Genomic DNA, 13,235 nt, shown 5'->3' on the forward strand with positions numbered 1-13,235 from the left:
GAAAGAAGCAGGACCATATATTCTGTTAAGGATCGCTACCTACCTGGGCCAGATTATCTCCCTGGTCCATAAATCGAACAGCAGATCTGGATCGCCGCCGTGTAGTACCTACTGTTTCACCATAATCCCTGAGGGGAGAGGTTGGCTGGAAATGACGGCCTTCTTCAAAAGATAAGAGAAAGACAAACCATATAAGAAATCATTTGAGAAATTAGCATAAGCATGACTCAGATTTGAAGGACCAACTGTACTTGCATAGAGTTGGCCAAATTCAAAGTTCAGCTGTAGACAAAGTTCAGCTTAAACACCTACCAATCAGATCTACCAGGTCCATGGGGCACAGAAAACAGAGGCTTAAATCCAACTCTATCTTGATTCTGAATAAACTAGATGTACTGGCTAAAATCCTGTTGCTTAGTGTAATAAGTGGAAGCTAAATCAATTGAACTTACAGAAGAATTGACTCATGAAATCTCCATTCATAACTAGCCAGGTTTTACTAATTTTACCTGAAATAATGAATGTATGATTCTTGTGGTACCTGTTTCTACCCTTTGTTACCTCCTTTCCCCCAAATGAGCTACTGTGCAACAGCATCTGGGAATTGTGAAATCTTGACATATGAGATGCTCAGCCAGTTCAAGCTAAGCAAATTATTCTTTTTACATGTATGATCATTTATTTTGCGGAAAACTTGGAAGCCCCATTGGTTCAGTGTGCCTGGATACACTGCCATATATCAGTAGTCAGAGTAATCACATTGCTATTCTTTTACAAAGTAGAAAAAATAATAATTGTTAAGCAGAGTACTATAGAAAGCAACTCCACCATCATGCTGTTTGTTAGTTAGAACAATTCACTCACTAAAATAGCATACAAATGGAAACAGAGAGTTGGTGTACCAAAAAGGTTGGCCATTTTAGTTACATAAATATTTTGTCATGTCTGCATTTGACTGCTCTAATTTCTCCCCAGTTTGTCCGTACATTCCTCCGTCCCTCTCTCTCTTTTCTTTCTTTCTTTCTTTTTCTTGTTCTAAAAGAGATTCAGGTACCACTTCACAAATGCTTTTCTTCTACCAGAAGTAATGAATCAGCATTGATTCCTTTGGGGGGAAAAACCTGTCCCATCCCTATTAATGCTTGAGAAACTGAATAAGAAATGTAAGATTGTTTTGGCAATAAATTTCCAGGGATGCCATGATCATTTTATCTGAAATAGTTTCTGCTCACACACATCCCATTCACTAGCTAACAAACAATAAAACTGAGCCACCTTAAATTACAGTGGTGCCTCGCTTAGCGATTGCTTCGTTTAACGAAGAATTCACTTAACGATGTGTTTCTTGGAGGAATTTTCCGCATCGTTTAACGATGTTCTCTATGGGGGATTTTCCCTTAACAATGTCTGTTTTCGCTCATTTTTAAGTGTCTTAAGATGTTTGAAACCTGTTTTAAATGCTTGGAATCGGTAGTGCACCTTGTGAAACCTATGCAAACTTAATTTGGCTTTGTTCTGAGTCTTCATTAATTTTTGGTGATTTTTTGTTTTCCCCATTTAAATCCATTGAAGGGACAGTTCAATGGATTTCAATGGGGAAAACAAAAAATCACCAAAAACAGGTTTCAAACATTTTAAGACACTTAAAAATGAGCAAAAACGGACATCGGAAAATCCATTGAAAAGCACTGAAGCTGACTCAATGCTTTTCAATGGCTTTCCGATGAGGGAAACATTGTTTCACTTAGCGATGTTTCCTATGGGGATTTTCGCTTAAGGACGGTAATCCGTTTTCAATGCATTCCTATGGGAAATGGTGTTCCGCTTAACGATGTTTTCCCATAGCAATGTTTTTTTTAACCAATTAACATCGTTAAGCGAGGCACCACTGTATTATCTTAGGTGCTATTGAGAAAAAGATGGATGGATGGATGGATGGATGGATGGATGGATGGATGGATGGATGGATGGATGGATGGATGGATGGATGGATGGATGGATGGATGGATGGATGGATGGATGGATGGATGGATGGATGGATGGATGGACTGTATATGTGTCTTGCCTTTCTTCTGATATGTTTAGGACAATAATCAAAACAACATCTGGTTTAAAAATTTACAAATTTGATCTTAACATGCCATGTCACACAAGGAACACACAATGATTACAGTAACAAAAGAACAGAAACCTTTGGCTCCTCTGTTTGCTGATGACAGTTGATATTCTCCAATGAAAAGTGGTAGCGATACAAGTGGCAGTGATGTAAAAATGGGGGGGGGCTCATGTTGAAAATGTCATGAGCCTTTCATTACAAGTTTTCAATTTAATTCTGTTACGTTGCTCCCTTCTCCAGATTAGGGATGAGATTTCTGATGAGTGAATTTAGACATTGTCCCTCCCAGCATGTGATGCCATTAGCCTACTCATTTATTTAGCTGCTGCAAAATGAAAAAAACAATCAAGTATTTTGATGAAAGTCTGTTCAAGTCTACTCAAAGGTGATTTGCACTGAGTTCAATGAGACATACTCTCAAATAAGTAAATGTAAGATTGTAGCCTACAACTCATTAAAACATTACCTGGGGTTTCACCATCCAGGTCGCTTGCGTATAAGCTTGAAAGTGATGCACTTCTTACTCCAGAATTTCTAGATAATCGTTGGCTCCTTAACTGACCTATGGACTGTTCCAGAGTTTCTTTAAGCTGCATTAAAATAACAACTCATTAGGTGGATAACAACAAAATACAAGGTGGATAACAACAAAATACAAGGCACACCCAACAATTTCAGGGACTATATTGTCATTACCGTTGTCCCACAAATGGGAGTTAGAAAAGCCTGTTCTGAAATACCAGTATACCTACCAAGACATCACAAGTTTTATCTTATGTCTCCTCTAAGTTTACAGTGTATGTCTAAAGACTAAGCTGGCCACTGAATTTCTAACATGAGCTCATTTGTCTTTAATTTTTATTTGGTTCTGTATCATATAAACATTCCTCTATCAAAGTGCAGAAACCAAAGTATACCCCTAACAAACAAAAACATGTTTTGCATTTGTCATTTAAATATTTGGGCAGGAGACTATCCCTCTGGCTTATTCTTCCGCTCTTACAAGAGAAATAAGTCAACCACCATAATTTTGTAAACTCTCAAGAAGGCTCCCAACAACCAAATGCTCATTCCTCAGATAGACTGCTAACCGGGCTGAGTCGTGCGGTATCCAACAGAGAGAAGAAAAGGAGAATTTAAAAAAAGAAGGCTTTAACAATATGAATACAGGCAACAATGGGTGGAATTTTAGGAGTCTTAAAAGGAATCTTCCAAATTGGCATTTCCAAAAACAGAAGTTGGATCAGCAGGTTTATTCCCCATATTTGTGAGTCCAAAAAGCTAATAAAGTCAGTATGAATATTATGGATTGTTATGGCTACCTTCGTGCCACAGTAACATTAGGAATCCTTCTTCACTGTCCCTCATTTCATGAAGATTTCCCAACCCATTCTAGTTTCACACTATTAATTTGCAAGCTTTGTCAAAGAGATGCCCTCAAGAGTTATTTGCTTCCCACTGTTTCACTGCAGAGAGAAGCAGCCATCTGGAAACACCTTGTATTTCCCTAGAAAAATGAGTCATGGCTGGCAAGCAGATGTTCTAAAAATGATTACAATTAGTGCTATTTCACAGCTATTATTCAGAAATAAAGTTAACAAAGTAAAACCGTTTTACATAGCTATACTTTGCCCTCCCGTGAATAGATTTGATAATGAGTACTTATGCCCAGATATCTACTAATCTGACACCTTAAACATTAAATTAAGAAAATGAAAGTTTTCAGCACAGAACTGCTGCATACCCCAATATGGACAGTTGGGCTTGGCTTAGCGTAAGACAATATGGATAGCTTCCCACAGATCTTAAAATACGTGGCACTGTGTAATCTTGTGTTTTTTCTAAATATTTAAATCAGGAATACAAAAACACGTAGACCAGAGGTGACGAATTGTGGCCCTCCAAATGTCTCATCAGCCATTCTTGCCAAAGCGAATGGGAATGTAATTCCCATCATGGGAATGTCAATTAAACGACATCTACAGGGTCATAAATCTTTCTTCTTTGCTCAGTAACATTTAATAATTGCAGTAGGTAATTTTCACCCAATAATGGGCAATATAGAGAATATTTGAGGCAGCTAGCACTAAATAGACTACAGTACATGCTGAGATACGTAGAATACACTGGCATAGACGTGATGTTATCTCTTCTTCTCTGCACTCACAAAAAACTGTGCTAGTACAAAAATCTGGTTTTCCAAGGTTCACCTTGGTCCTGCCAATTCCAGACCACAGCCTATTAAGTAACTTTCAAATAACCTAGTTCTTCCTGTGACTGAGGACCAAACTTTCGTGGGGTTCCATCCAGTGTAATATATGGGTAGTTCTTTTTCCCCTCATAATTGTGGAAAACAATGGCATTGTCTCCTCTTTCTTCAGGATTCAAAGGTGTTCTGAAATAAATTTTTTTCTTGGTTTTAATGTGGGAGAGATGGGATGGTAGCCAAAGAGTAGATATGCATTTGATTTAAAACCTTTCAGTCTTCTTTCACTATTAGCTGATAACCTCAGTTTGTATTGCACTGGCTGCAATGTCTGCTAGGCAGTTAATTTTGTCAACAGGGATTGACTTCATACACCAATTAACCACCTTAACATGTGCACTTCTCACAAGAAGCCACTGGCAATGGTGCGGCTAAAAAATATTGTAAATAAATAAAGTTTAAAAATCAAATTTGCACATCCAAGTTGTGAATTAAATATGCACAACATCTACATAGCTCAGTCCTTTCAAAAGTGTAATCTTTTGAAGAATTACATGTTTGATGAGGCAAGAGTGTCACATTAACTCCCTCACATGTTAGAAGCATGTGCAAAAAGACGACTCAAAGTAGTCCACTGCCACAGCAAAGTTGTGCATTCACTACATTTCCCTTTAAAACTGCTTGCTCCACATAGAGAACAGTTTTGCAGGTGTCCACTCTTTGCACTCTGCTAATTACCCCCAGGATTTTCCCTTTTACCCAATTTAGGGTAATTTACCCCTGTTTCCCAACCTATAACCTACATGCTAGTGGGGCCAATACAACCCATTGAGTCCTCATGTGTGCTTTTCACTCCTGAGTGATTCACATATTAACATCAGCAATTGCCATGTCTCACACCATAGTCCTAAGAGCTACCATCATGGAAGGCTGAGCCATGTGACTTCCTCCACTTAGCCCTTTCCACTTATCAGTTGGAGTATGTAAAAAGAGTACTCCAAGATGTTCTGCTGGTCCGTAAATTAGATCTATCCACGAGATAAAGTTCTAGATAGCTATAGCTAATGGTTTGTTGGACAAACGCCATTATTACAGAGAATTAAGTTATTTAGTCATAGAAGAAATAAGGGAGAAAAGAAACAAAAATTGGATGAATAAGACAAAAGGGCTACAAAAGAAGTGCTGCATTATTCAATCCCTCCCTGTACTCAGGTTGGAACAGAAACCAGCAAGAAACCAGGCTCCTATACAGCCTGGCAGATCACACTGCAAATCCCGCCTTCCCATAACAAAATAAAGATAAGTTAACTGCAATGCCCACCACAACAGTCACATGTTTACAAGTATCAGCTAGTAGCTTAAAGTCATCAATAGTTGCTTACATTCGTAATTGCTTCCGCCTGTTCATTGTTGTACTCTCGATACTGGCCAAGCATCTGATCCACATGTTTCAGGTTCCGATTAGTATCCTTGAGTTATGAAAAACATAATTAAACCAAATCCTATTCATAAACACTTCAGTCTCGTAACCCTAACCATGTCTTGCACATTCTCACACAAATCCACCAGTGTGAATGCAGCTCCTTTAAGGGTTAAATATGGATAACTAGCTTTGATAGATATTCTCCAGTCTGTTAATGTATTAATTAGTTGGGAAAGACCCACATTATCTGCTCCATCCATACAATCACACAAGTGTTCATGTGTACACACACAAATATCCCTCAACAACAATGAAACAGCTTCCATATTGATCCCCAATTTACAAACAGCACAGAAATCTGGAAATTTATAATAAAATACCCCATTAATCTTTGACAAGGAAAGCAAAACATACCCTAAAAATTCCACACTTAGGAAAATGTGATTTCCCTACCACCATCTTAATGATTGATTTGGTGGATTAAAGCATTTTGGTGGATTAATATCAGTTATTCTATAACATACTGCCTGAAATCCTGTTGCTTTTTTATACAGCTATCAATTAAAGAGTCATCACTGTAATTCTAGAATACATGCCAGGCCGGCATATGTGACATGCTCACTGAGAATCACAACGGCAACTCTTTTATTGCTGGTTAGAAGCAAGTGAATGTTAAGCCATTTGGCTTCAGCCTACATCGCTGAACAACAGGATTCCAGCCTTTGTTTTCAAGACTAACATAAAATATTGCCAGAATGTTCCAAACTTTATTCCCCAAGTTTTTCAAATGCTAAGTTAGGAAAATTTAGGATTGTGTTAAACATAATTAAAGTTTCTCTAGACATAACAGTGAATCATATTTAAGAGCCAAGTTCAAGGAATTTGCACTTCATATGGAAGAGTGTGGACAATGCCAGCATTGTGTTCTAGACTTTGTAGCCAGGTCCAGAGGAGGTGTAAAATAACTGACTGATATTTTCAACCTGCAAAGTGGTTGCTAAAGTATGGATCTTCTCTGTAACATCTTCAGCAATATGATTTTGAGTTCTGGTTGCTCTTAGAGGACCCCGTCTTCCACCTCTCTGACGGAAGTGGTCAGAATCACTGGACGAATCTGCCATTGGTATCTTTAAAAAAACAAACATAATGATAGTATTAAAAAGTTTTACAACTTATACATTTCATGAATTCTACCATAAACTAATATCCCAAGAAATAAAACACTGAACAGCAATAAGCAGGTTGGAACTGACTTGGCTCTCTGTAGCTCCCAGCAAACAGACCTGAGCAAAGCAAACGAACAATGGACTGAGAATAAAAAAAAAATAAGAAGCAAATGCAGTAAGTCCTTTACCTGATTTTGGCTTAGGTACTTTAAATGTTTGTGGGGTTTTTTTCTGCAGTCTTCAAAGCAGTTCACAGAAAAATAAAATATGCATTTGTAATAAGTAAGCGAGTAAGTAAGTAAAGGCAATACATTTTCAATACAACAAATTAAAAAAGCAAAACAACACAGAAGCAGTTCACATCAATATGATGAGTTCCCTGTGAGCAGAAATATTACAATGCCAGTGCTGCTGCCTCCCTAACTTACACAACTGTTCCTGGACTAACACCCCTCATTCTTGGCTCCCAGACTATCCTTTGCAACAAAAGAAGAGTAGCTACTATGGGGTAAGAAGAAAGATGTACCTACAAAACCACCCACTTGCCAGAAGATGTCAATGTGCCATACCTCTGACATCAGCAGATTCCCTGATAGCATTCTGCAAAGTAGCTCTTCCACCTACTGGTTTGACCAAGAACCAGGCTTCTTGTATGGGGATGGGGGAAAAGTGAAGGAATTCTCTCCAGTATTTGAAGTACTGGGTTAGAGTGGAGCTTTGTTTCCCCTTCTCCTTCCCTCCCCGATGCAGCAAGGGGGGGGGAGAGGACACTGAAACACTCTTAGGTACCGGTTCCAGCACTTGGCTATATCCCAACTAAAACTCACCTGCCCCTAGAAGCACCAACTGAGAGTGGAAAAGTGAATCACCATCATTTCTTTTCTTTCTTCCGTTTGACTGGAGGGGTGAGGGTTTAGGAAGGATAGAGGGAGACATATATTCTACAGACCAGAAACCTCCGTGAGTCAGATTAGACCCATGGATCTAAGATCTCTGCCCTCCAAATTCTAGACTTTTCTGCTTATTTGCTGATTTTGAGGATTCAAACAAAGTACTTACCAGCAGAACAACTCTCACAACTCAATCACACAGTCAGACTTCTAAAAGCTGCTATTTTTAGGCCAGCATTTCCAAAAACAAATGCTCAATTCAACAAGAAAGAAGCCTCAGAACGAAAAGAAAAGCTTACACAAAGATACTGCCAATGGCAGCACCAAAAAGAAAATAAAAGGAAAAAACAGTCAGCTGAATCATTTACATTCATCCCAAAACAGGAACTGTTTTCTACTAAGTGTTTGTGCAACACCCTTATTATGTACCCAAGCAAGTTGGAAGAGATAGTTTTGTAGCCAGCTTCGCTGATGTATTATTTTATTACTTGAAATCATCCTCAAAAGCTTGCAAGCAATGTCAATATGGCCGCTATAGTCTAAAGACAACATTTTTCATGTTTTCACCTATAAACTGATGAAACTCATGCACAATAACAGAAACCAGCCATAAAGTCACTGGAGTGTTCCACATCAGTTGTATTAAAAATTCACTTGGAAACAAAAAGCAAAGCAGAAATATTTTATCTGTCTTCTCTTCTTATTACAATCAAGATTCAACAGTACGTACATATTTTTTTTAAAAAAATCATTTTACAGCAACGCTCACCAAATACACAAAAACAAAGTCCCTTCAAGGCAAAGGAAAAACGATCCTCTGCGTGATTTTCAAACTTTCTCCCACTGAGCCACATTGAATTTTTTTTCCTGAACAACAACAGTCATGGATCTGGACACTGCAAGGGGGTCTGACGGATGGTTCTTCTGGGATTACTTGAGTCAAGTGCAATGAAAGCAAAGCCTTTCAAGGATCTGTGCAACTATACATTTAGGGAAAATCAGAGTAACAGTAGGAAAATTAAAGAGAATTTTGCCTTCATTACAAATCTGCTCACTTAAGAACCTCTGGTAAGCTTCTAAGAAGATCCATAACTTACCAGAACAGAGTTTATAGCCTTGATGCTGCAATGTAACTGCAAAAAGAGTATGCAGGGCTTATACAAGAAATGTTACATTTTATCAGCCTGTTAAAACAGCTGAACAAGCCACAACTTCTCCAATCAACAGGAAAAGGAAGTTGAGTCAAAATAAGATCTTGGTGATACATCTGTATCTCCTTTAATGGCTTTGAATTAGACCAATGAAAAAAGACACTATGGCAATGGAAAACATGCACAAAAGGGCCACGATCAATGGGATGGAACAACATCGCTATAAGGAATATTTGCAACATTTGGGTACTTTTAGCTCAGAAGGGAAAACATAATGGAAGTGTTCAAAATTATGCACGACGTGGAGAAATTCAATAGGAAGAAACTTTTATCCATGTTTCATACTACTTCTATTATCTAATACCAAAACTAGAATTTCAGCCATCCAATGAAGCCTAGTGTTGAGAGATTCAGGCCAAATATCGGGATATTGTATTTTCATAATATGATATGAAAAAAATAATTCATTAAAAAAACAATTCTTCTCACACTACATAGTTAAACTGTGGAGTCTGTTACCAGAAGAGGTGGTGCTGATCACCAATGTGGAGAGCTATAAAGGAAGAGTGGGCCAAATCATGAAGGATGAGACAAATATACATCTTAAAACCAGAGGTTATATGTTCCCAAAATCTGTTTTTTTAAAACATTTAAATTATGATTTAAATCAAACTGATGTGAATCAAATCCACCCTGTTGGAAAGCAAGAGCAGCAGGTCACCACCGCCCTCCATTTTATGCTTATGGGTATCTCTCAAAGATACATAACTGGCTGTAAAGTGCTGCTAGACTGACTTTTAGTATGAGTCAATATAATTTTTTTTTAAAAAAAATTCAATGCTGTTAAACAGAATGAATCCATTGGAAAAACTGAGTTGAAAAACAATTGTGATAAGCCTTTACTATAATGACACAGCAGTTCACAATTTTTAACAGTACTACTACTAGTATTAACCCTGCCAAGATCACATTATGAAGGAATTACATACAAAGCAAGGGGAAGACATACATGAGGATCAATTTGTAATACATAATAGCCATCAATTTGTAATACATAATAACCATCCAAAAGAAGTGTGGGTTGTAACTTTATTACACCACTAAAATCTCAGAAACAGTAATCCCATGAAAGTATAATCTGCTCTCTTTTTTTTGATTATTTATAAGGATCATACTCCTTTTCTTTTTTCTTTTTCTATTTGTTTGTTGGGCTACAATAAATATAGTGTTCAACTCAGCCTCACCCTCCAAAACAGAACAAACATCTACAGTTAATCCGTCTCTGTGGAGATGTTCTTTTGCATCTTAATTATCTTCTCATTTTGCTTAAGGGTGAACCATTTACGAGCATTGCATCCAACAAGATCCCTTAATTAACCTAAAGATGAAAATGTCATGGTATAGCTGACAGGGGGTGTGGTGTAGTGGGAAAGTGACAGCCTTAGCCTCAGAAGACCTAGATCTGAGACTTGGCTGGACCATGAAAAGTTACTGCTCAATGACAACAGTAAAGCCATTAAACTCCTTAAATATCTCACATACTCTGAAAGCCCTATGAGGGTCAGTACAAGTCAGATGTGACTTGGCAGCACTTAACAAACAGTAAGTTTTAAGATTATTGCAGTCAAACCTTATCTACTTCTCTAACTCTAAAAGTCAAGCAATACTTATAAACTACTGAATATTTTGCTTTGTACAGTAACAACAAAGAACTACTTCTTGGCCAAAATTATGAAAATACTATATCTCAATACACAGGACATGTCTAAATAATTGATCACAAGCATATATAGTCTTTATTAGCTGTTCAATTGTCATACCATTCTCCAAAGAATGAATGCTTGATGTTTTTTGGGGGAAAATGTTCCTTTCAGAGCATGATCCTTCACAATACATGAATGACATTACATGTCATACAACTCAGTATGCAACTGATAATGTCCATAGTGATTTAGTAACTTGGGGCAATTTGCATTCAAAAGTTATGCCATTTGTGCTATGCCATTAAAACTAGACAAGAGGACTTGGGCTAGACGTAGCACAATTCAGTGGGCAGACCCCTGCTGGTGTAATTTTGCAGTGGTGCAGCCAGACTGGATACTGGAAACATTTAATTACAGTAATTAAAAGCTTTCTATCCCTGTTTTAGGTTCCAAGGCTCCTTAGGACTCCTTTTTTTTATTCTGGGAAAGCCTTTGAGAACCTCAGGAAAGATGCACCCCCACCTTCCTTTAATAGTATGAAAATCACACCCAGTTAACTGCCAGTGGTCCCAACCTCTCTGACAGTGAACCAGTGGAACCCAATTCAGATTACGCTACTGCAGAATTATGCAACAGGATTTTGTCCAAAGTGTGGAGCAATGAGCTTTAGGAATAGACTATAGTCACCTGGTTGTTTACTATTGTTGCAAATACAGTAGGAAAGGCCACACCTAAACAACACCATTGCCCTCCAGACCACGTAGAAAAGAAAAAGATAGATATGAAAGAATTCAAGCCTTGCAGAATCCACAGCTAAGACAAACTGCTCCTCTCTGCATCTAGATACAACCCAGCATGTAGGTAAAGCAGTGCTTCCCAACCTTGGGTCCCCAGATGTTCTTGGACTACAACTCCCAGAAAACTCAGTCTGCACAGCTAGTAGTGAAGGCTGCTGGGAATTATAGTCAAGAATTTATAGGGATCTAAGATTGGGAACCACGGATGTAAGGAAAACTTTACATATGTGTGGAACTTGCGTGTTCAGACCCAATGTGCCTGTTATACAACTAGGGAGAGTCACAATTAAAGAGCTATTTTGCTCATAAGCTGCACAGTGTGCTTCAAGAAAGTATTTCCGATATGTTCTGAGCAGATTATATAAAACCCTGTAGCAGGGGGGACTAGCAAAGTGCAGCGTTCCAGTTGGAGTGCAACTACTATCATTTCCTTGGCAGCATCGCTAATAGGGAGGAACACCAAGACCTGAAGTCCAACAGCATCTGGAAGTCTGTCCACCCGTGTCCTCTGGGGTCACTGCCTCAAAGCATAATTCAACTTCTATTGTCGATTTTGAAAGAGATTCTGATTCAACAGAGTTGTTGACTGAGATTAACTTGTGATTTTAGCTTCTATAACTATTGCAAAGAAAAGTCCACCATGACAATGCCACACCACAGACTTTTTAGTGGGTGTGCATGGGAGTGCACTTCTTTACATGGCTTGGTTTACTTAAGAGCAGCATGTATGGCAATAATGGCATGTTTCATCTTACTTATGATTTGTGCATACACTTTTAAAATCTGCTGTATAATATAATACCAACTACAGTAGTTGTAGTGAAAAAAACAGCCCAAATTAAAGTATTGTTATGCCCTCATCTACCCTTTCTTTGCAGCGTCACTCACATAATATTTCATGGCAGATTTGCTTTTAATGCCCGCTTGAAATGAATCTGCTGCTGAGAGCCTTCAAGATCCTAAGGGAAAGAGCCCTACCTCTTAGCAAGTGCTCCAAGTCTCTTCTTCGCAAGTCACCCTAAACCCGCGTTCACTGTCACAAGGGGGGCAACGGTACAACCCATCCTGAAGGATGAACACGTGCAAACCTACGCACATCTGAACGGGGGCAAGCCTTACTGAACTACACTGTTACAAAGGGAGCGATCACACGGCCCTGAACATCGGGACACGCTCCGAAATCCAGCTGATCAGAGCTTAGTGACCAGCCGATTTCTTTTCCTTTTCCTTTCTTTCTTTCTTTTCCTTCCTTCCCTCCTTCTAAAAAAACACGCATCCTTACTTCCCCAGTTCTTCGCTCCGGGCCTCCACCCGCGCCTCTTCACCAGCCAGACACCCCTCAGTATCGAAGCATGACTCCCGGACGCCTCCAGCTCCAACTGTCCGGCACTCTGCCAAAAGGTTCCTACCCTAACCACCACCCCGCCGCCGCTATGGCAACTTAAACTAGCCGCCCTGCTACCGAGGCAGAGCGGCCTCGCAAGGCGCCAGGGGCCCCCTTGGCGCTTAGCATCGTGGGAATCGTAGTTCCCAAGTCCCGGGACCATGCAAGCCGTGGGGTGGACAGAGGACTACAGTTCCCAGAATGGCTCGCGCCGCCATTCTGGGGGATCCGCCGCTCCCGAAGAGCCGCCATGGCTGAGTGAAATAACCGTGGCCGGGCAGAGAGCGCCCATTTCTTAAAGGCGCCGTTGCTTAATTCCACTAGAGAGAAAGAGAGACACCTTGTGATCAGAGAGGGGGGAAAAAAAGAAGATTTCAGTGGGACAGCGATGCCAGGATC

General features: G+C 39.3%; 1 protein-coding gene across 18 annotated transcripts in view; it reads right to left on the bottom strand.

Moving 5' to 3' along the window:
• The window catches only part of CEP128 (centrosomal protein 128), a 268,788-nt gene extending 255,914 nt beyond the window's left edge, over positions 1–12,874 (bottom strand). For 10 of the 18 annotated variants that reach the window (XR_013540771.1, XR_013540772.1, XM_078383704.1 and 7 more), the window contains exons 1-5: positions 12,735–12,874; positions 6,729–6,872; positions 5,705–5,791; positions 2,583–2,706; positions 44–162 (exon numbers count right to left, since the gene is read on the bottom strand). Coding sequence is in view for 16 of the 18 variants with exons in the window: in XM_078383704.1 (XP_078239830.1) it covers positions 44–162; positions 2,583–2,706; positions 5,705–5,791; positions 6,729–6,866 (468 nt within the window). In the remaining 2 variants the exon portion in view is untranslated. Of the gene's footprint in view, positions 1–43; positions 163–2,582; positions 2,707–5,704; positions 5,792–6,728; positions 6,873–7,099; positions 7,146–7,970; positions 8,150–8,898; positions 8,989–12,430; positions 12,567–12,734 lie in introns of those variants that run through there. The other 8 variants (XM_020812630.3, XM_020812631.3, XM_020812625.3 and 5 more) reach the window with 4 other exon arrangements.
• Positions 12,875–13,235: the final 361 nt, after the last annotated feature.

Source organism: Pogona vitticeps, chromosome 1 (genome assembly GCF_051106095.1).
Source record: "Pogona vitticeps strain Pit_001003342236 chromosome 1, PviZW2.1, whole genome shotgun sequence".
In the NCBI taxonomy this organism is placed as follows: domain Eukaryota; kingdom Metazoa; phylum Chordata; class Lepidosauria; order Squamata; family Agamidae; genus Pogona; species Pogona vitticeps.